General features: G+C 33.7%; 1 protein-coding gene across 2 annotated transcripts in view; it reads right to left on the bottom strand.

The window, feature by feature from the left end:
* The window catches only part of LOC143244316 (spliceosome associated factor 3, U4/U6 recycling protein-like), a 159828-nt gene extending 151840 nt beyond the window's left edge, over positions 1-7988 (bottom strand). For both annotated transcript variants that reach the window (XM_076488754.1, XM_076488755.1), the window contains exon 1: positions 7748-7988. In XM_076488754.1, coding sequence (XP_076344869.1) covers positions 7748-7774 — 27 coding nt within the window. In that variant the 5' untranslated portion in view covers positions 7775-7988. The remainder of the gene's footprint in view (positions 1-7747) is intronic.
* Between the last annotated feature and the right edge of the window lie 14872 nt (positions 7989-22860).

Below are 22860 nucleotides of genomic sequence, written 5' to 3'. Positions count from 1 at the left end.
CTATACCCATACACCAGCGTCAGATACAATATCCGCAACACCCGTTGAGAACATCCAACATTGGTACTTCATGGATCGCCACGCACGGCAAACACGCAGGTGGATGTTTAAATCCCAGTGAAGGTAAATTGAAAGAACAGAACCTTCTGTGGAAGATCCCCTCACCACGTATAGGAATCCACACCGAAGGATGTAAATTAAGACAACTATCGTTTTTACACAACAGTTTATAATATAATTTCTTGTAACATATATTCAGATAAAAACACAAAAATCGTGGGTTTCGTTAATTGTAATTTGACCATTTCATTACAAGAACGTGTGATGACTGAAGAATTAGAAGATGGCGTCTTGACACTGTCTCTTAGGCAGTCGTTAAAAATCGCAAAATTCATGCGTAGTTCGTTGCAGTTGTTTTTGTAAACCGTCCAATTGCATTCAGTGTCTCTCTATGTGGTCATATAGGTACGTTGTGGATATTTAATCGGTGGTAGGATTTCCTTAATATAAAGAATTGTGTTTTTTTTTCCAGAAGATATATCAAACGTCCCAGAGAAGTTTCACTTTGTGGAGCATCTAATATGCTTTATATACAGAAAAATATTTTATTTAGCCACACACACATATTTACACTATTTTGAATATCTTTGGGCTAATAGAAGTATAATAGTGGGATATTTGAACACATTTTTATAAAAAGATTGTTAGGCTTACTAGTATGACGTGCTCGGCAATTTGTGTAAACACTTGGTTTCAGAAACCAGTGAGTATTTGAAAAAACTTGACATATTGTATTTAATGGCTGAAGATATTTCTCAAATCAACTAGCCCCCCGCTAGTACAGCGGCATGTCTCCGGATTTACAACGCTAAAATCAGGGGTTCGATTTCATTCGGTGGGCTGAGCAGATAGCCGTTGTGGCTTTGCTAAAAGAAAAACACACACAAAACACACTCAAATCAACTAAATGAAATTAAGAAGCTGTACGACTTCTGATCTGAAATCATAATGAATCGGATCTGACGTGACAACCAGACTAGCATGTTTTGACTTTTATTTTGTCATGCCATCATTTCATGTAAGAGTAAAGCGGTTTTACAAACTTTTTATGGTTTGTTAAAGCATCTGTAGTGTCTTCTAGCAAATGTTTCATTTTTGGTTTCCGAGATTTTATTACAAACTCTTTTACTAACATGTAGACTGCTGCTATGGAAACATAAAAACAAAAGCGCCTTTTGTCTTTCGGTTACAATGATGTCATTATTCTGTTAATTAGTGGTTACAGTAAGATCGTTATTCTGATTACTAGTCGTTACGATGAGGTTATTATTCTATTTACTATTGTAAATTTTTTACCTTCCCAACTTTGAAGCAGCAAAACATGATCAAATCTTCTTTCACATGGTTGTTCAAAACAGTTTCACAATAGGAGAGTGGGCACTAAAGTTTAGTCATGATGAGAAATTATAATAGTTAGTGTTGGTTTAAAGATGCCATAAATTTTTAAGAAGGAAAAATATGTGAATGAACAAAAGTCACGAATAAAATAATAATGGCTATGACATTATTATTAAAAGCTACATACTTACACGATCGTAACCAGCGAACTGGTGATTCAGGGTTCCAGGATGAGTTATAAGAGTGACAATCAACTTCCGCTTCAGACATCGGGTGTTGCCAATTAATTGCTTTTCCCTTAATCCGCGGTTGAAAATTAAAAATGGCTATTGCCTGGCCGTTTGCTTTTTATTAGGATTTGTTTGTTTATTTAGCTTAGCATAAACTTAATCGACCGTGCCTAATTTTGAAGCGTTAGACAACAGAGAAGGTCTAACCATATTCAGATAAAAACACAAAAATCGTGGGTTTCGTTAATTGTAATTTGACCATTTCATTACAAGAACGTGTGATGACTGAAGAATTAGAAGATGGCGTTTTGACACTGTCTCTTAGACAGTCGTTAAAAATCGCAAAATTCATGCGTAGTTTGTTGCAGTTGTTTTTGTACCATATGTACCATAGTCAACATCACTTTCCCCTGACCTTGGCCTGGCATGGCCTAGCGCGTAAGGCGTGCGACTCGTAATCCGAGGGTCGCGGGTACGCGCCCGCGTCGCGCTAAACATGCTCGCCCTCCCTTCCGTGGGGGCGTATAATGTGACGGTCAATCCCACTATTCGTTGGTAAAAGAGTAGCCCAAGAGTTGGCGGTGGGTGGTGATGACTAGGTGCCTTCCCTCTAGTCTTACACTGCTAAATTAGGGACGGCTAGCACAGATAGCCCTCGAGTAGCTTTGTGCGAAATTCCCAAACAAACAAACAAACAAATCCCCTGAACTTTAGGCCTCTTGTAAGACTGAAAAAAAAATTACTCTCACGTTCATAATGCACTCTTGACACAAGGTGTACAGAAAAAACAACATAATTAGGGTAGCAGATGGATGATATTGAGCTTATCATATATTGATATTCCTGTGAAACTAAAAATTCGAACGTACATCACGTAAAATACTTCTTTTTATTACGTTGTACTTTATTGGTTTAATACGGAAATGTTCGCAGCAAAGCCCGGAAGAGTAGTGGATTAAATCGGCAGTAGAAGGAAGTGTTCTAGTAATCACCAAGCTACATATTGCCCTTATGACTGTGTACCGGACCCGCTGACGCCGTCCAAACCATTGTTTTATTTCTTTCCAAGAATCGTCAAGGAACACAGTTGTTGAATTTTCGAAAAACTTCATCTCGTAAAGAGGTTAATCTTCTAATTCTATACGTATCTGTTGAAAATTCGAAATATCTGAACACACTAACGTCATTATAGGAAAGATTTCGTAGCTTGTTATTACAAGAAGTGAAATAAAGGGAAGTATATATGTAAAACACATGTAGCAATCAAATGTAGTAAAATCTAAAAACATAAAGAAACATTTAAAATTACTGTAATGTAAAAATAATTTACGTGGTAAAATTTGGCCAAATAATAACCTTCACAAATATTATTTAGCTAAGATCCACACAATTATTTTCCATTGCAGAGATTTTAACCGTCACTTTGTATTTCGTATTATAATGAACTATCTAAATACATTTGTATAGAATTAAATAAGACAAAACTCTTTTTAAGGGGGGGCTGTTTTACTCCTATTACCAGTGTTGAATTAAGTTATTTTGTTAGGAAATTAGGAACATATGAGGTTAGAGTAAATTAACTGATACAAATTAACTACCACTTAGGAGGAAATCACTTTGTTATGGTATATTTGGGAAGTTTTAAAGTCAAGTAGTCTTAATATTTTTCTGAATTGATATTTTTCTTCATTTCAAAGTTTTTAATTTACATTTCTGATAGTGAATATTATTTTAATCTCGTTTACTTCAACGTAATCCAATAACAGGTAATTTGTTTTGCAGAGAGAAGTATGTTCAAAATTTTTATATTAACAGTCTTTTTAGCAAAACGTATTACGAAAACATTAATTTTCTTTATCTGTTTTGTTACTTCCTTTATGTCTTTCACTCTTCAGGTTTGATTTGAAAGAGCTAGTTTAGATAGGAAGTCGTTTGTTTGTTTTGTAATTAAGCACAAAGCTACACAAAGGACTATCTTTGCTCTGCCCATCACGAGTATCGAAATCCGTCGGAATTCGGCAGACATACCTCTGTGTCACTATGGTACGGAGCGGATAGGAAGTCATCTCTAGCAATTTTGAAGGTATAATTTGGTGTCAGTTACGGTGAGGAATTTTATGGCTTGTGCATAGAGTATGATATGATGCACTGTTAAGCTTATGCAAAGCACTCAGCAGCATACAGTATAGCTTTGCCCGGCATCGTCAGGTGGTTAAGGCACTCGACTCGTAATCTAAGGATCGCGGGTTCGAATCCCCGTTATACCAAACATGCACGCCCTTTCAACCATGGGAGCATTATAATGTCACGATCAATCCCACTATTAGTTGGTAAAAGAGTAGCCCAAGAGTTGGCGGTGGGTGGTGATGACTAGCTGCCTTCCCTCTAGTTTTACACTGCTAAATTAGGGACAGCCAGCACAGATAGCCCTCGAGTAGCTTTGTGCGAAATTCAATAAAACAAACAGAAACAAACAATCCCTCTAATCTTACACTGCTAAATTAGAGTCGGCTAGCGCAGATAGCCCTCGTGTAGCTTTGAGCGAAATTCAAAACAAACCATACAAACACTATAGCTAGTTTCAGTTACTATTTGATGTGGTCTCTGTGGCCCTTTTCAGAAAGCTTGTTATTTTTGTCAATTCCCTGAAACATACTGCAATGTCTTGTAAACTGGTTTATGTATAGTTTTTGTAAGCTATTTATTTTTATTTTTAAAAAAGCTTTGCAAATATTAAAGATTAAACATTTATCTGTAATAAAAGCTTTATTCAGTTTTCTTTTAGCCCAAAGTTAGTTTGGTTTTAAAGTTATTGATGTGTTTTATTGCATTGTTTTATGCACTAACGGGAAAATTCTTGCAATGATTATTAACAATTAATAATTTTTGAAATGTTAATTTAGACAATAATTTGTTTTGGCGAGAATCACTCTTTACGTGGCATCGTTATTTTGCAAATTCACATCGGTCTCGCTTATATGCTTTTCTTATTGAGTTACCCATACTTATTGAACTTTACAATAAGAATAAGGTTATACATTATTTAAAAACATATTTTTAAATTTTTAATTAAAACCTTTAATTGCTACAGAATGGATGTCATTGCGTCACCATGAGGAAAATCTAGAAATTATATGAAGATAAGACCTGAATGAAATCTAGAAGTTCTAAGTAAAATTAATAAGGGTACAATATTACGATACACTTACCAGACTGAATGTATTATTCAACTAATGAGATATTTATTTCATTGTCCATTAGTAAGTTAGACATGTGAATAATTTAGCGTGTTTTTTTTATAGATTTATTAGTGAGTAATCCTTGCAAAGTAAGTTAAGCGTGAACTAGATTATCGAGAAACTCTTAATAAGTTTATTTGTGAATTAGGCGAATATTTGTTTTGGAATTTCTATCCTAAAGTTGTTCGTAGAGTTAGGCACACCAATGAACGTGGTCTGTACTAAAACATTATTACATAAATAAATTCATACTATATCGTTAAGCGGACCAATCTTCTCATTAATATTACCAAATAATAAAAAATATATTTAAAGAAAATGAAATAAACAATAAATATGTAGTTCTTTTGAAAAATGAAAGCAAGGTGTTTATGCCGTTCATTAGCTTATGTTTTAAAAATAGATATTAAAGTCACAAATTAAGGTAAAAAAACGCTTTCGTAAATGTAGCCTGCGCTGTAGTAAAGTAATTAATATTTAACTATATTCTATAATCTATAGCTATTTTGCTCAAAAACATTAAAAATAAGAATAAATATTTTGCTGTTATTTTTTATATACATACAGAATAACTTATAAAACTATACAAAAAAACACCCACACAATAAACGGAGTATGCTGAGCAAATCAAACGTTGACAACCTTATTGTATCTCAAAGTATTTATTTTAAATTTTTCATAAAAGGAATATCTTCGCTCTGGCCTTTGGGGGATTTTAGCGTTGTAAGTCCTTAAACTAAACGCTGAACACATAGGGAAAATAAAAGCAGAGTTTAATACAATATTTCTTCAAGGAACACAGTTGCTCAAATGATTTGCTGATTAATAAAAAACGAGTCTCGTTTTTACAGTTTCTTCAAAGGAATATTTAAAGCTATGTTTATATGTTTGTAATTACGCAGAAAGTTACACAGTAGACTATCTGTGCTGTCTGAAATGAAAAGAATTGCAATGGAAGAAAAGACGTAATAATGTAAGATACTTAAAGTTTAGTGAAAGTTTTTGAAGGTTCAAAGGAATATCCATCAATGTTTTAATACAACAGTAATAAGTGTTAAACGGAATATCCATCAATGTTTTAATACAACAGTAATACAGTAAGTGTTAAACAAAATACCTACCGATAGTTCAACACAACAGTAATAAATGTTAAATGAAATATCCACCAATATATTTTAACACAACAGTGACAAGTGTTCAGGATAATACCTACCGATAGTTCAATACAACAGTGATAAATGTTCAAATGGATTGTATAACTTCATTTTGCTACAACAGCTCCCACATCCCTCAATATACAATATACAATAAAACTCTCACTCAGTTGTCAACAAAATGTTATCAGAGCTTTCTTTGACATGTGGGTACACAAGTTAGTACAGTTTAGCGCTAATTTTACTGTGATATTTAAATAACAACAAATTAATTTTGAATAATTCACATGAAGTGAGACTGTGGTAAAACCATTCTTCATTGAAACCTGTCTTTACGATGACCATAAACGAACACTGTTCTTCTTCCAAATATAGACTGGGCCTCGTGACTTTGAATAACACACAATAACGGATGCGGAGTTAATCCTTATTGGTTAGAGTTAGTTAGTTTCCGGTAAATGTCGATAATGTACTACGAATCGATTATGTATTTTAACTTCCACTGTAACAATAGCTTCCTACAGACGTTCTGCGCATCATATTCTTAAGTGGTTAACAAAGACTAACGTTAAAGTTTTATTTGCTGCATCTGATAATAGAAATGTGAAATGATATATATTTGCCCATAAATACACTTTCACAGATTCATGAAGTGTGTTCATACGACTTATTAAGTGTATTTAGTGTGCCACTGCGTTTGATAGTGCGTTTGACTTAATTCTGCAACAACATACTAAAGGTTTTATTAAATGAAAGTGTGTTCACGTGCCTCCTTGCTGGTCTCCATTATATCTGTGATGCATACTTTCCGTTGTTTAACAACGCTACTGCTTTTAGTTTCTTTTGTAGTTTCAAGAACTTCTTCCATCGATCATAGGAACTGCAAAAATTCTCATAGCCAAACCTGTGTTTGTGAGAAAGGATGGACAGGCAAAGACTGTAATCAGCGGGTCATCTCTTCCACAGAAGAAAATGGTTCTGGGTTGGATGATGGTGATGATGACGAACCATCCACCGACTGGGACTTTTCTACTAGCACTACTGACAACATCATACTGAGAAATTACTCGCCCAAGTTATGTTGTGTTCCTGTTTTGTTAGGCGTTATTCTCTTGTGGGTTTGTGAACATCTTTAAATTCATATTATTATTTTAATTTTCCGATATAAAAAAACGAATTATTCTTGGAATGCTATTCAAGCTAATGTATTGTATCGTAAAATAATATCCTGTTTCAGTTTATTCTTTGTACATTAGTTCACAATATTTTATTTGCTAACAAAATAGGTAGTAAATCGATTCTATAACATCAATTTCAAATATGGAAATGACATGACCTTCATCCAATACTTCGTGTTTATCTTTTTATACAAATAAATACATTGTATACACTTTGGGTTTAAGAAAATTGTGTTTCCTTTAAGTAAAAGCATGCGAACAAATTTCTTTGTCAGAATCCGTTAATTTGTAAATTGCGTTTTATAAAAAAAGATAAAACACGGCTACGCCTACTTGCGCTGGACCAGGACAAACATGAAACTAAATTGTCTTCAATAAACACTATAAAGTGACAAAACAAATACAACATGAGAGAAAGTAATAGTACAGCAAAAGTATCAGTAGGAAATATACAACAAACATTGTTACCTGTGGAGCAGTTAACCGAGAGTTAATTACTTTTTAACTATGAGTGTCCTTCGATCAGAAACATAAAATAATATCCATACCATGTATCCTGAGGTACTAATACCCATACCAGCCGTCTTTAGAAGATATTTTTACTTCAAGTGGTTTTCTCGTCACCATGAAGATTCATACCAGTTATAATAAATGGTTTTAATTCTCAATTTACTAATTAGTTTAAGACTTTTTATTACCAGTAAATATTAAATTTATTTGTTTACTTGAGAACAAAGCCACATTGGACTGTCTGTTGTGTGAATCGACCCCCCTCTTCCTTTGGAGTTTAGCATCGTAAGTCAATAGACTTACTGTTGTCCAACCAGGGAACAGGATATTATGACGCATTGAACAGTTTTGTGTTTTTATCAGTTACAACACTCGATGTTTTGTTTGTTTAGAATTAAGCACAAAGCTACAAAAAGAGTTATCTGTGATCTGCCCACCACGGGTATCGAAATCCAATTTCTAGCAGTGTGAGTCCGCAGGCATATCATTGTGCTACTGGGGAAGGGTAGCACTCGATGTAGAGAGCTAACCAAACAGAATTGAATAAGCTTCATCATCTTCTATGAAATGTATGTCAGAGACTCTAGTAACTGTTATGATATTAACTGTAAAATTGGGTGTATTTTTTTACATTGTTTTATGACTAATTGTTATTACTGACCTTGTAACAAACAGTATTCAGGGGCCTGTATAAGCAAACTTCATTCACAAAAACTTTAGAAATGTATTTGAAAGGACCACTTAGGTATTATAGTGTTCATGGTAGCAGAAGTCTGGGAATTATAAAGATTGGCTTACTAAATATACAACGCTACAGGCGACTCATTTACTTCAGAATCAGAAAACAACATACTATTTGGTTTAAAACAATAAATTTCACAGTACTAACTCTCCTATACTGATACCTGTACCAGCTATAGTTGTGTGGCATTTGCAGAAGTGAAAGGTTTTTAGGTTTATTTTCAAAAAAAGCTGAGAAATCCTTAAAATCAACAAACTGTCACAATTATTAGCTTTATTTTTCAGGAGCGCGAGGTCCTGAAACACAATTGTTCACACAGGACTGTAGCCAGTCCATAAAATTTAGCGTGACAAACAATATTTTCCCTTCTAACAGCAACGTTGTACAAATACTTACTCATAGTCACGTATGTAGCCCGGCATGGCCTAGCGCGTAAGGCGTGCGACTCGTAATCCGAGGGTCGCGGGTTCGAGCCCGCGTCGCGCTAAACATGCTCGCCCTCCCAGCCGTAGGGGCGTATAATGTGACGGTCAATCCCACTATTCGTTGGTAAAAGAGTAGCCCAAGAGTTGGCGGTGGGTGGTGATGACTAGCTGCATTCCCTCTAGTCTTACACTGCAAAATTAGGGACGGCTAGCACAGATAGCTCTCGAGTAGCTTTGTGCAAAATTCAAACAAATAAACAAACAGGAGCGCGAGAAATATTTTAAAAGACAAAATCACCTGAAAGGTTTAAAAACCTTTGTGTTGGGACCCTTCGAACCTTTCTTTACCATAAATAAATAAAAGTATTCACATCTGAGATGATCAAACAATAGAAGAATTAATTTACTGAACGACATGTGTACTAAACTGTATACAAATTAACATTACCTGTTTACAAGCAAATAAGCTAAATGGAACCCTGGAGCTTGTGTAAAATTAATAATTAATTATGCATATGAAGTAAGATCAAAACTTAGACAAAGAATTCGTGAAGGAATTAGGAAGATACATGACGTAATTTTATCATATTTCGGATATATTCACCACTGTCTCCTGCACATGACATGTGGTTAGTGTGTGTGGGGTATTTGTTGACGTGATCTCTTCGGCTATCTTCACCACTGTGTTGTGTACTTGACATGTGCAGAGCGAGTGTGGGGTTTTATTGTCGTTATGACTTGAGCTATCTTCACCATTGACTCCCGAACATGACATATGGTTAGCGTGTGGGGGTATTTATTGACGTCATGACTTCGACTACCTTCACCACTGTCTCCTGTAACATGTAATTAGTGAGGGGGGGATTTATTGACGTCTATCGCTTTTTAAAAGGAGAAAAATTAGCAAAATAAACAAAGTACACAAAAAACATTTGAAAGTAAGCGTGCATTGCAGTAGTAATTATGGGGAAAGTGTGTTAACTTGTGTTCAAAAGTGGATATTTTTATGACTGTCATTGTTTTGAAATATTTGTTGCCACTATAAAAGAGTACACTGTTAGGTATATAAATTGAGGTAAACGCTGAAGTTAACTTGGAGATTGTTACACTATCACTTCTCACGTACAGCGTAAAAACAGTCTTTGTTTCATAGTTTTCATGCAAAACTACACAAAAGCATATCTGTGCATAGCCGTCTCCTGTTCTGAACTCGTAGATTCACAGAGGGATATATGCGTATAGTCGTTTCCAGTTGACCTGGAATTACCAAGTGGATAAGACGCTCGAGTCGCATTCCCTGTCCCACCAAGCATGCTCGTCCTTTCAGCTGTGGAGGTGTTATAATGTAACGGTCAATCCCGCTATTAGTTGGTGAAAGAGCAGCCCAAGAGTCGGCGGTAGGTGGTGTTGACTAGCTGCCTTCCCTCTAGTTTTTCACTGTTAAATTAAGAACGGCTAGCGCAGATAGCCTTTGTGTAGTTTTGCGCGAACTTCCAAACAAACCAAACCGTCCCCTGTTTTGAACTGATGGATACACTAAGGAATATCTGCGTATAGCATTATCCTAATTCTGAAACGAAAAATACATAAAAGGATAACTGTTCGTAGAGAAATTAGCACCCATAACCAGCTCTTGGTCTGTTATGTCAGACTGAATAACAGGATTTGACCATTACTCTTATACCACAACCACATTTTAATCAGCTTAATCAATCTATACATAAAATGAAAATCTCAGATTCCAAATTGAAAGTGGGTCTATGAAAGATAAAAACAGATGAAAGAAGTTTCAGAAATGTCTCCGCGACTTCAGACAGATACTCATTCCAAAAGCTAATTATGAGAAGACCGCAAATATGAATGGTGTGTCCAAGCGGTTTTCGTGTGAAGATAACTTTAAAACCCTGAATAAAATAATACCATTGATTAACTGTTTTCAATACTTTCATACAAAATGTCCTCGAATCAAAACAGTGAAGAATTTAATCAAACTTGGTGTAAGGAGGGGTGTCAGATTGTAAGTATATACTCGAGGGAATTAAAAGTATAAAGACAACAATAGTAAACATGGACTCAAAGTTTTCGGAATTTAAAAACTCAGTATAAGTGTTTTTTAGGTTAACTGATAAATTTAAGGTAATTATGGATAAGTTGAAATAATTTAGAGCAGAAGGCAGAAAATATAAAAGTAGAAAGTAAGAAAGTAGTGACTTTAATAAAACAATAGAGCTGCTTCTGGAGCAAGGAAGGAAAATTGAAAATGTTAAAATTGTAGACAGTTTTGTCATTGTGAAAGTGGAAGGTGTAGAGATCGTTGGGCATGTTAGGCTAGCATCCAGTCTACAAGTAGGATCAAGTGACAGAAGACTGTGTAGAGATCGTTGGGCAAGTTGGACTAGCATCTACTCTAAAGTAGGATCAAGTGACAGAAGACTGTGTAGAGATCGTCACACAAGTTAGTTAGCATCCAGTCTACAAGTAGGATCACACTTCAACTGGCCTACAGCGTGAAATCATACAACCCTATACGTCCAAGTCCGCCCTCAATCGTAGCACACGTAGCTAGCCGGCTGAAAGAAACAGTAATGGATTAACGCCGTCAAAGAAAAAGGTTTATCTACTTGGGTTACCCATTCAATTTTTCCAGACATACGAATCTTTATATATGAGTACCTGGCTCCAGGATTAAAGAAACTATTATTCGAAACAAAACAGTTGCCAGGAGTTTAGGTTTCAAGTTTGTGTGGACTTGGAAAGGCGTGATAAAAGTGAGGCGTCCCAGGTTTCAAGTTTGTGTGAACTCAAGAAGGCGTGATAACGGTGAGACGTGCCAGGTTTCAATTTTGTGAGGCCTCGAGAAGTTAAGATATGGTGAGACGTGCTCAAGGGGAGAAAATACCCGACGCTGACTTTAACTTTTAAATCAAATGGAGGAAACTTGTTTGTTTTTGGAATTTCGCACAAAGCTACTCGAGGGCTATCTGTGCTAGCCGTCCCTAATTTAGTGAAATAGTGAAATAATGATCTATGTTAAATTCACAAATCAAAATAGAAGAAATATAATTCACTAATTAACCGTTTGGTTGCACATGTAAAGGAATAGCAACCAAAAATAACACTATCAATCTTCAAACTGAATAATAAATATATTTGCTAACGAGCTTCGAGAACTAATAAATAAGAATCTGACTTTCAAATGTATAATTATAGAATACACTGAGGTAACTATTTAGAGATGGCCTTGAAGTGGTGCAGAATGATTACCTAAATATGTTTGTAGAAAATACATTTGTCTCATACCAGTACTCATACTAGTCTGTGATAATCTGACTCCTGCATAGAGAGCGCATTGAGTTGTGCTTAACTTTGAAAAACAAACACAAAATTAATGGTTCTGTGAACAATCAGGTAAAACCTATTGCACTTAAAACTAATATTACGCATCACTGCTCTATATATGTACAAACTGATTTTTAAACTCCCGATGTACGTACTTTCAATACCCCCTTTTGTAAAAATTAAAATAATTAATAACTCGTGAACCAATGAAATTCACAAGACAGGAACTTGGAATATCGTGTTCTTGAAAAATATTAGCACAAATAACTTGCTCACTGTAGTAATTAATGATTTTACATTTTCTACAAACCACTCAACAACTAACACAGTTTGCTCATTACTCGAATTATTGAAAATACATTCGCAGGTAACCTATGGTTTTTCAGTTTCGATTCGAAGGAAAGCGAAATTAAGAGAAAAAAGCCCACAAACAACCATTTACTTTCACCTAAAACATTATTTTAAAAATATTCAAACAAATTAAATAGAAAACAAGTAAAAATTAGATATTATGGTTAAAAATATTGAAAAATAATGCTAACATTAAGAAAATTTGGAAATAATAAATTTAGCAATTAATAAGAGAGCTGCATGAATAATACTAACAATAATAATAATAACAACAATAATAATAGTAATAATAACAACAATAATAATAATAACAACAACAACAATAACAATAATAATAATAATAATAATAACAATAACAATAATAAAATTAACTGATAGGAAAAATGGGAATGAAATTAAATTAGTATATAATCCAAAACATGGAGAAAATTTATTCGGAGAAAACTTTAAAATAGTAGGGAAGGGCAGAAACAAATAGGTAAGAAAGTAGTTAGAGATAGACTGGTACTAGGAAGATGTAGAGTAATAGGTAGAGATGTACAGTGGGCCAAAAATAAACTGAGGGGAAGCTCTTGTACAGGACACGACGGCATCACGGTCAAAATGCGAAGAGATAGTATCGAGAGTATATAACATGTAGTAAACTTAAGAATAAAGAATATTGTATTCCTGATATATTAATTATATCTATTATTACCCCAAAATACAGAAGTGGTGACTGAAAATTACTGTCCAGCTATAGACCAATTTTAGTTTTATCAAATATCGCTAAAGTCGTGGAGAAAATTGCTTAAAAATGACCAGAATTATTGAAAAATAATAGAAAATTATCAAATTATCAATGTGGATTACTGAAGGTTTTAAATTTTCAATAACAGATGTAACTACATACATAACTGGCTAGCTGGATAAGGGTAGAAAACCGGTAGTCGTGTTTCTGGATCTGGATATAGCTTTCAATAAAGTGTCTAAACTGATAGTTAAGTTGTACATTAACTTAATTAGAGGAATTAGACGGGTTACGATAGATTGGTATCTACAGTGTAGATGGTTAAAGTAAACGGTATTGCCAGTTTGATTCAGAATATTCAATATCTCAGGGTACAGTTTTAGGACCAGTCCTTTCTATGATATTTATAAACAATTTATGCAGCTCAGCATCGGACGAACGGTTAATTGATGTCTGATTTTGGACGAAATCCTCAGTATTACAGAGAGACAGCTTAAAAACATTAAATACTGGTTAGATGTAAACACAATATCACTAACTACTGGTTAGATGTAAACATACTATTACTAGTTACTTGTTAGATATAAACACACTGTCTATAAATACTGGTTAGATATAAACATATTATCACTAGTTACTAGAGAAATATAAGCTCACTAAAACTAGATATTGGTTAGGTATAAACACACTATCACTAAATACTGATTAGCTATAAACACACTATCAATAGATACTGGTTAAATATAAACATACTTCATTAAATACTGGTTATATATAAACACACTATCACTAAATACTGGTTAGATACAAACATACTATTACTAGTTACTGGTTAGATGTAAACATACTGTCATTAAATACTGGTTAGATGTAAACATACTATCGCTAAATACCGGTAAGATATAAACATATTGTTATTAGTTACTGGTTAGATGTAAACATACTGTCATTAAGTACTGGTTAGATGTCAACGCACTATCACTAAAACCTGTTTAGATATAAATGTACCATCACTTAACGTTATAAAATGAAATTACATGATATTCCCACCATATAATACAGGCCATACAATTCCTGTGGCTCTTAATATCCATGAAAATAACTGTACCTAATCCTACTTACAACAATATCACTGCTCCAAAGTGAATAGAATAGCAGAGATGCCAACCATTACGACTTGAGCGTAATCATTACGATTTTAGTGTATACATTACGACCATACGCTCATATAGACAAATATTACGACGTGTTGAAACTTCCAAATTATTATATATTATATAGGCCTATACAATAAAGTGCTAAATTGTTCCCACAGGGCTTGAAAGGGGTGAAAAGAAAATTTTTAGTGAGATACAAATAAATTTTGATAATAAATAAAAGACATAGTCCAAATGGAGACTTGCGATAATCATGTTTGTGCTTGAAATAATAAAAAATATTTGTATCTCCGACCTTTACCAATAGTTTGAGTGCGGTGCTTCTCCATACTGGGTACGTAGGGGAATCCATAGTTACGTCATCAGTACTTGTCAGCCAATCAGCGCTCGTGTAGATGGGTATTTCTCGTTTTCTAAGCGGCATAGAAACACCAATGCGATCGTTCACAAGTTGGAAAAAAAGAGGCCTCGTTCACCAGATTGTCTTGTTTCTGGCAAATTTATAAGGACTAAAACTGTGAATCAAAAATTTAGGAAAGAGTATAGTGCAAAATATCCGGTCATTGCATCAAAAGTCACTGACAGTAATGCATTTTGTACAGTTAGTCACATCGATTTTTCTGTGGCGCATGGCGGGATAAACGATTGTTCCAGACATACAAAATCTGCATCTCACCAGCAAAAGGCTGAGGCGAAGACAAAAACGATGCACATAACGACATTTATGAGTAAGAATTCAGAATATGAAACCATAAATGCAGCAGTAATGTTCACGCAATTTGTCATTGCTCATAATTTACCTCTAGCTGTAGCCGATCATGCAGGACATCTATTCAAAAAAATGTTCCCAGACTCTGATATAGCGAAAATATATGGCTCTGCTAGAACCAAAACTACAGCCATTGTACAAATGTTGGATTGTGAAGATGACAGAATGATTTCAAGCATATTTACTAACAGTGTTTACAGTTTAGCCACAGATGGATTTACAGACATGGATGACTCAAAACTGTATCCAGTGATTGTACGATATCTTGACCCTTTGCTTGGAAAAATTGTTTGTTCTCTTTTGACAATGGTGGAATGGAAAGAAACTTCAACGGGAGAGAATATTTTCAAGCTTTTGGACCACGAACAGACAAAGAAGAAAATTCCTGGGAAAACTTAGTTTTTCTTCAGACAATGCCTCAGTTATGTCTGGTATAGGTAAAGGTGTGATGGGACACATCTCAAGATGACAGCCTAGCATTTACTAAATGAGCTGTGCCTGTTACCTCAAGAATATTACTGCCCAGAAAGCTTACAGAGAACTGCCCTGCCAAGTTTCTGACATATTGATAGATATCTACTATTTTCTGGACAAAAGTGCTAGCATAAAACAACATTTCAAAGGGCTTCAAGGATTGTATGACAAAGAAACAAGAAAAATTCTACAACTTGTTAACACAAGATGGCTATCAGTTGGGGTGTGTCTCAACAGAATATTGGACATGTGGAAGCCACTGAAGAAGTATTTTCACTGTAAAAGGAAAAACTAGATTCAAAAGGATCTAAACGTGCAGCTCAGTCAAACAGCAAAATTTTAACAGTCAGGGTATCCTCCCAGCCACACAGGGACACAAGACAACAGTCTCCAAAAGCAGACAAAGAAACATTTCATATAACTCAATATATATTTAGGCAGTAGGGCCTTGAACTAAAGAAAAGACAATCAATAAAAAAAGAGAAAAAACGAAAGCTAGCAAGGAAGTAACCATGAAAAGTTATGTCCAGGGCAAGTTAGATAAGTTAACAGTTTTCTTAGGCAACAAAATGAACTTGTTATTTTTTTTTCAGTCTGCAATTCCTCTATTTGAGCAAGCCAATTTGATATTGCAAAGAGAAGAACCTTGCATACACATTACGCATAGAACTCTGATTACACAAGTTAAAAATATTCTTGTCAGATACATCAAGCCAGAATATCTTGAAGGCAACATCACTGAACTTGACTACAACAATGAATCCTTACACAAATCTGATGAGGCAGTTTCTATTGGAAATGCTGCCAAGGAATGCATTGTTAAATATGAAAAGGACCTGGACCTGATCAGCTTCTACACCAGTGTCAAGAAATACTATATTGCAGCTACAAATTACATGATGAAACATTTCCCTCTCAATGATGAACTTCTGATTCATGCAGAGGTTGCTGATCCAAAACTGAAAGTCGGCAAAGATTTCTCTTCTCTACGCTTCTTCACAGACATGTATCCTGTCCTTGTCAATACATATGCGCACGACACTATTGACAGGTTGGAAGGACAATATTTGAACTATCAAATTGATACTTTCTCAGAAACTGTCCTTCAGTTGAATGTTGACAAGTTTTGGGTTCAGCTGTCTACTGTTAAGGATGGAAATGGCAACCAGAAATATGACATTCTATGTAGGGTTATGGTTGGAATTCTTACAATCTTCCATTCTAATGCTGACAGTGAAAGGATATTTAGTTTAGTGACTAAAAACAAAAGAAAGTTCAGACCAAACTTGAGCACCTCAGTTTTGAGCAGTATTACAACACACAAGTGTGTATGCAGTCAAATGGACAATGTTGTTATAACTCCCAACCATCCAGAGACATTCTCATGAAAGCAACAGCTGCAAAACTATTACAATAAGTGTCATAAACATGATATAAACTAGTCCTAACACAAAGGCTTTTTCTGCTTACTGTTTGTGCATGTTCAAGGTTGTTTTACCAGTATGTTGTAAATTGGTAACAGTTCGATGATTTGTGTCGACAGATAAATGAAAGATACTCTATATGACTCTATAAAATCAAGTTCGTCATACTGCAGAAAAATATAATCAGGTACAAGAAGTATCTTTATATTTATAAATAATTATGTAATTACCATTTTAGTGTAAATGGTATCTATTGTTAAATACTTACTTAAGAAACAAGCCTAACTATACTGAGTTTATCATTTTTCATTGTTGTTTTCTTTTAATATATGAAATACTAACGTGATTAACTTATATAGCCCAACTGAGATTTCCAACAGCACAGGATACTAATCCTTAAAGTCGAAGACAATTTCCGATTAATTTCATTTTTGTATTAATAATATAAAATAACCCAATAAAGGAGTTCACAAAAAGACCTTTCTTTAAAAATAAAACTACATTAACTTGAAACTAACTTGTATTTTTCCAAATTAATCACGTGTTTTTAATTGTCTTCATAAAAAAGAAATTAAATGCCTTGTAAACGTCGGCAAAATTACCTCTTACTCTTCTGTTTTCAAGAGTAAATGACTAAAGATAGTTATCGTAAAATAACCCTAATTCATTGAATCATCCCCCTAACACTTCGCTGAACCCTTATCAATAGATCAATATCCTTTCTTAGATAAAAATACGAGAACTGTACACGGTATTCAAAAGACAAAACATCAAGATATTTTAACCTATTTCATTAACATTATTTTTTTTTCTATTAATTGGTCGCAGGTTCGGATCTCTTCATCGAACCTGATTGCTCTTACGGCTGTAAAGGTGATATAACGTTACAGCCAATCCCACTTTCAGATGGTAAAGAGTAGCCTAAGATTCGGCTCTCCAGTAGTTTTGCGCGAACTCCAACAAACAAACATCTTGTATCTCAGAACGGCTGGTATGGGTATTAATACTTTTATTGATAAGGAGAAAACAACGTTTTGACCTCCCTAAGTCATCTTCAGGTTAAAAAAGAGAGAGTTTGAAAGTGTGACCGTTGCCGGACACATGTCTTAGGGACGAGAGTATAAAAGGGTACGTGATTGTAGGGGGCGTTTCAGGTGGATGTCAGGTTATTAATTAGTATAGGAATAAAGGTGTTCCTTTGTATTGGTTTAATTTTGGTTTTACTTGCTATATAACTAGGGCTTCTTTGATTTTGCGTTTGTTTATATTTGTTTCCCAACTTAATTCTGGGTGTTTTCTATAGTTATGTGGTATTTATTTGATTTACAGTGTTGATAAACGTGTGAAAGTGTTTTTTTTTGTTCTTTGAATTTAGTTTCCATTTTTCTGTTTGTTTCTCCAATACAGAAGTCGTGGCAGTTGTTGCATTGTATTTTAAAAGTTATGTTGATGTTGTGTATGTCAGTGTAGTTTTTACATAGTATGGACTTTAGTTTTGTACCTGGTTTTTTGAATAAATTTGGTGTTTACTAGAATGTTCTGTTTTATTACAAGTTTTTTCCAAATGTTGGTTATTTTATCGCTGATGGCTGGAACATATGGTATGCAGCAGTATACGGTTTTGTAGAAATCCCAACGAATGAAGCCTGCAAGATAGCTTTAAAGCTATATATCAAGACCCAAACCCATTGATACACATCCCCAGCGACCAATAAACAACCCTTGTAGAATTCACTACCACCATAACTAACTTTATGTTTCAATTACCAAAACTACCTAAAAATAGATGGCCCAAGTATGGGGAATCCCGTGTCACCAGTTCAAGCTAACATTTCTTGACACAGATTGAATCACAAGCGATAAATTCAGCCTTACACCCACCGCTATAGTGATACAGATATGTTGATGATACAATTGCTGGATTCACATCTACAGAACACACAGTTATTTCAATCACATTTACTCGATATACCCCAACATAAAGTTCACTTGTGAATGGGAAAAAACTAAACAAATAGCATTTATTAACCTCAAAATCACTAGAACTGATACACAATTCAAAACAGAAATCCACACAAAAATCACCCATACTGGATTATACATTGCCTGGGATTCAGCACATGAAACAAAACAAAAACTCAACATATTAAGAAACCAAATAAACACAGCCACAAAACTATGTTCACCTGATAAAATTAATGATGAAATCAACAAAATAAAACAACACTCATCAACATTAACAAACTTTCTCAAAAAAACATGGAAAAATTATACGCACACACCTAGACCAACAGCAAACAAGCAACAATAAATCCCAAGATACAACAAACTACAAAACCGTATACTGCTGCATACCATATGTTCCAGCCATCAGCGAAAAAAAAACCAACACTTGGAAAAACTTGTAATAAAACATAATATTCCAGTAAACACCAAATTTATTCAAAAACCTGGTACAAAACTAAAGTTCATACTATGTAAAAAATACTTTGACAAACACAACACCAACATTATTTATAAAATATAATGCAACAACTGCCACGACTTCTATATTGGAGAAACAAGCAGAAAAATGGAATCTGGACTTAAAGAATACACACACACACAATACCTTCACACGTATTTGAACACTGTAAATCAAATAAACACAACATAGCCAGAGAAAACACCCAGATATTAAGTAGGGAAACAAATATAAACAAACGCAAAATCAAAAAAGCCCTACTTATATAGCAACTAAAACCAAAATTAAGTCAATATAAAGGAACATCTTTATACCTATACTAATTAATAACCTAATATCCACCTGCAACGCCCCCTACAATTCTGCACCCCTTTATACTCTCGTCCCTAAGACACGTGTCGGGAAACAGTCACTTTCAAACTCTCTCTTTTTTAACCTGAAGATGGTCTAGGAAGGTCGAAACCTTTGTTCTCTCTTTATCAATAACAGTATTAATACCCATATCAGCCGTTCTGACATACATTATTATTTCAAGTGGGTTTCTCGTCATAAAGAAACAAACACCTTATAACAACATCACAAATAAGATTACTGTTTAACTCATTTTCCTTCAGGAAACAATTGTATGTCTGGAGTGAAAAGACTTTTGCTCGTTTGTATGAAACTGTTGGAATATAAAACTGTTTTCGTATGCTGGAGATTAACTCCACGTACAAAAGTAAGAATAAATAGAACGAAATACACAACATTTCAGCGGTTTAGTCAATTTTACTGTTCACTTATAAGCGTGAAATTAACCCCTCTTTGTTCCTTTTGCAGCCTGCCGGCAAAAACAAGTAGTGGGGGGGATTACTGCATCCCAAAGGATGCCGTCTTACTTTGCTTGGCTGCACCAGAAGAGGCGGAGGGGAAGAGAGGGTGATGATATAGAACTTTGTTATGTCGCCACGACAGGCGGTCATAATGTTATAGTTATATAACGTGACACTAGGGGACGAAAACTAACTTATGGAGGGCTGAAATAATAGTTTGATATCAGACAGGTGGCCATAATGGATAAAGAAGAGAATGTATTTCTAGGCCGCCACGACTCATATAATATATGTTTCATCATATCGATAATTAATCATTAATGAATTAATTAATCGTCTTTTAAACGGCCTTTAAGACTGATTCATTAAAATATTTATAATTTATTCGTCTTTTAAAGGATGCTTAACAGTTATTAATTAGTTAATCCTAAAAAAGACCATGAACACTAATTAATAAGTAATTAAATAATCCTACCACAAAGTAAATAACGTTTCTAAGCAGCCATGACTCCTACAATATGTGTCTCAACAAGAATATAATTAATCATTAATTTGATAGATAATTAATTGAATCGCCCCTAAAAAGGATGCTTAATACTAATTAGTTTATAAATAATTCGTCTTAAAAAGGACACTTAACACTAATTCTTTAGTTAATTAAATTTCCTATCCTACACGGATAATATCTTAATTAAAATGTATTCTTTTAATTAACAATCAAGTGTTTTCCTGTTACATGACCACAATTATACACATTTTTACCATGCACACAATACCTGATTATAGGTTTAAATCACCCTAAAAAAAGAGTAATGTCATACAATAATTAATATTATTTAATATTACTAATTTGACTTTACACAACATAATAATTCACATACGTTCTACAAAGGCGGAGTTTAAAAGAAACATTTCCTTATCATTAATTAGTCCTACAAGAACAATATGTTTTATTAAATCTACTCAGTCAAGTGATTAAAGATTTTCAGCAATACATTGTTACATTTACTGTCCTAAAACAACTATATCTTACTTAATCGAATGCACACAACACGACCATACATTCAAATCGCCCTAAAATGGACGATATTATGCACTAATTAAAACTTTTACCTTGTACAAATTTTACAACGTCAATAAAACGGTCATTACACAGTAATTAAAAGTTTCACTAGTCTGTGGAAAATATTTATACATGTTACTTAATCTTTCACGAGTTTGAAATGATTGTTTTTTTGTATGAACAGTCTAAAAATATTATTTAATGTAATATGTTTAAATTAGATCACGACTTACATTATATTACATATGATTGATTACTATTGTAGAATAAGCGAAATGGGTATAATAAATTGTGAGACACATCATTTAACGTAACATATTTGAATGAGAATTGAACTTATAGCAAAAAATCACGTCTAGAATGAACAAATACATTTTACAATACTACAGTTACTTCAAGGACCAAATGATTAAAGTTTTGATAACAATTCAGTGTTTTGTAACAAAAATCATCGGTAATTATAATAATAAATTCTAACTAATATTCACTTTACAGAGGTAATGAAAGTTTCTTTTATTTTAAAAAAGTATATAAAACGTTTGAAAACTAAACCAACCATGCACTTTACTTATAGTTTAATTTAACTTTCAACATATAAATCAAGACTTGTAAAACGTCATACATTAAGAAATAGTTAAACGTCTACTCTTACGACAGTGTAAATAAAACAAAACCATTAAACAAACACATTTCGAGAAGGAAGAGTCAAAAACAATATGTATTTCGATCGTTCATATAAAATTAACAAACACCCTAGAAATTCTGTTTAAGTATCTTTCATGTTTCTTATGATAAAAGATAATAATGTTTTATAAATCCAGTGTGTTTACATTCCGTATGAATTGTTACGTTCTTTATACTATGCCTCGTTCTAGAACAAATCAGTGTTTGTGACAAAAAACATAAATTTCTGTATTAATTTTATAACAATTAATATTAACTTTTACAGATCACAATATTTATTCATTTATACCCTAATTATAATATACAACATATTGAACAATGAATTTTACATATTACATTCTACTTTAATTTAAAAGTTCTTTACATAATATGTAAAAGATTAATTTATTACTCAGCATAGATTATTATGTACTGTGTCTGAAAAACTATCAGAGTGTTTCAGTCCAGTCAGAGCAAAATGGAAGTTATCTTTTAACTCGCGACAGTTATGTATACGGTAAACGTTTATTAAAATGAAAGTCAATAATAACAGTCTATCGTTATGTACTTACGATATATTTAAAATGGATGATTAACTATAAGTATGTAACAACGTATATGGGCTAAATAATTTTTTGTACGTTTCTAAAATGCAGTTGTCAACAATAAAACATTGTTATCTTGGTGAGTTAATCACATAGTCATACAAAACACTTACTGAACATTCTCAATATTTGA

Source organism: Tachypleus tridentatus, chromosome 2 (genome assembly GCF_004210375.1).
Source record: "Tachypleus tridentatus isolate NWPU-2018 chromosome 2, ASM421037v1, whole genome shotgun sequence".
Lineage (NCBI taxonomy): Eukaryota > Metazoa > Arthropoda > Merostomata > Xiphosura > Limulidae > Tachypleus > Tachypleus tridentatus.
This window is presented reverse-complemented; position numbering and strand designations above follow the sequence as displayed.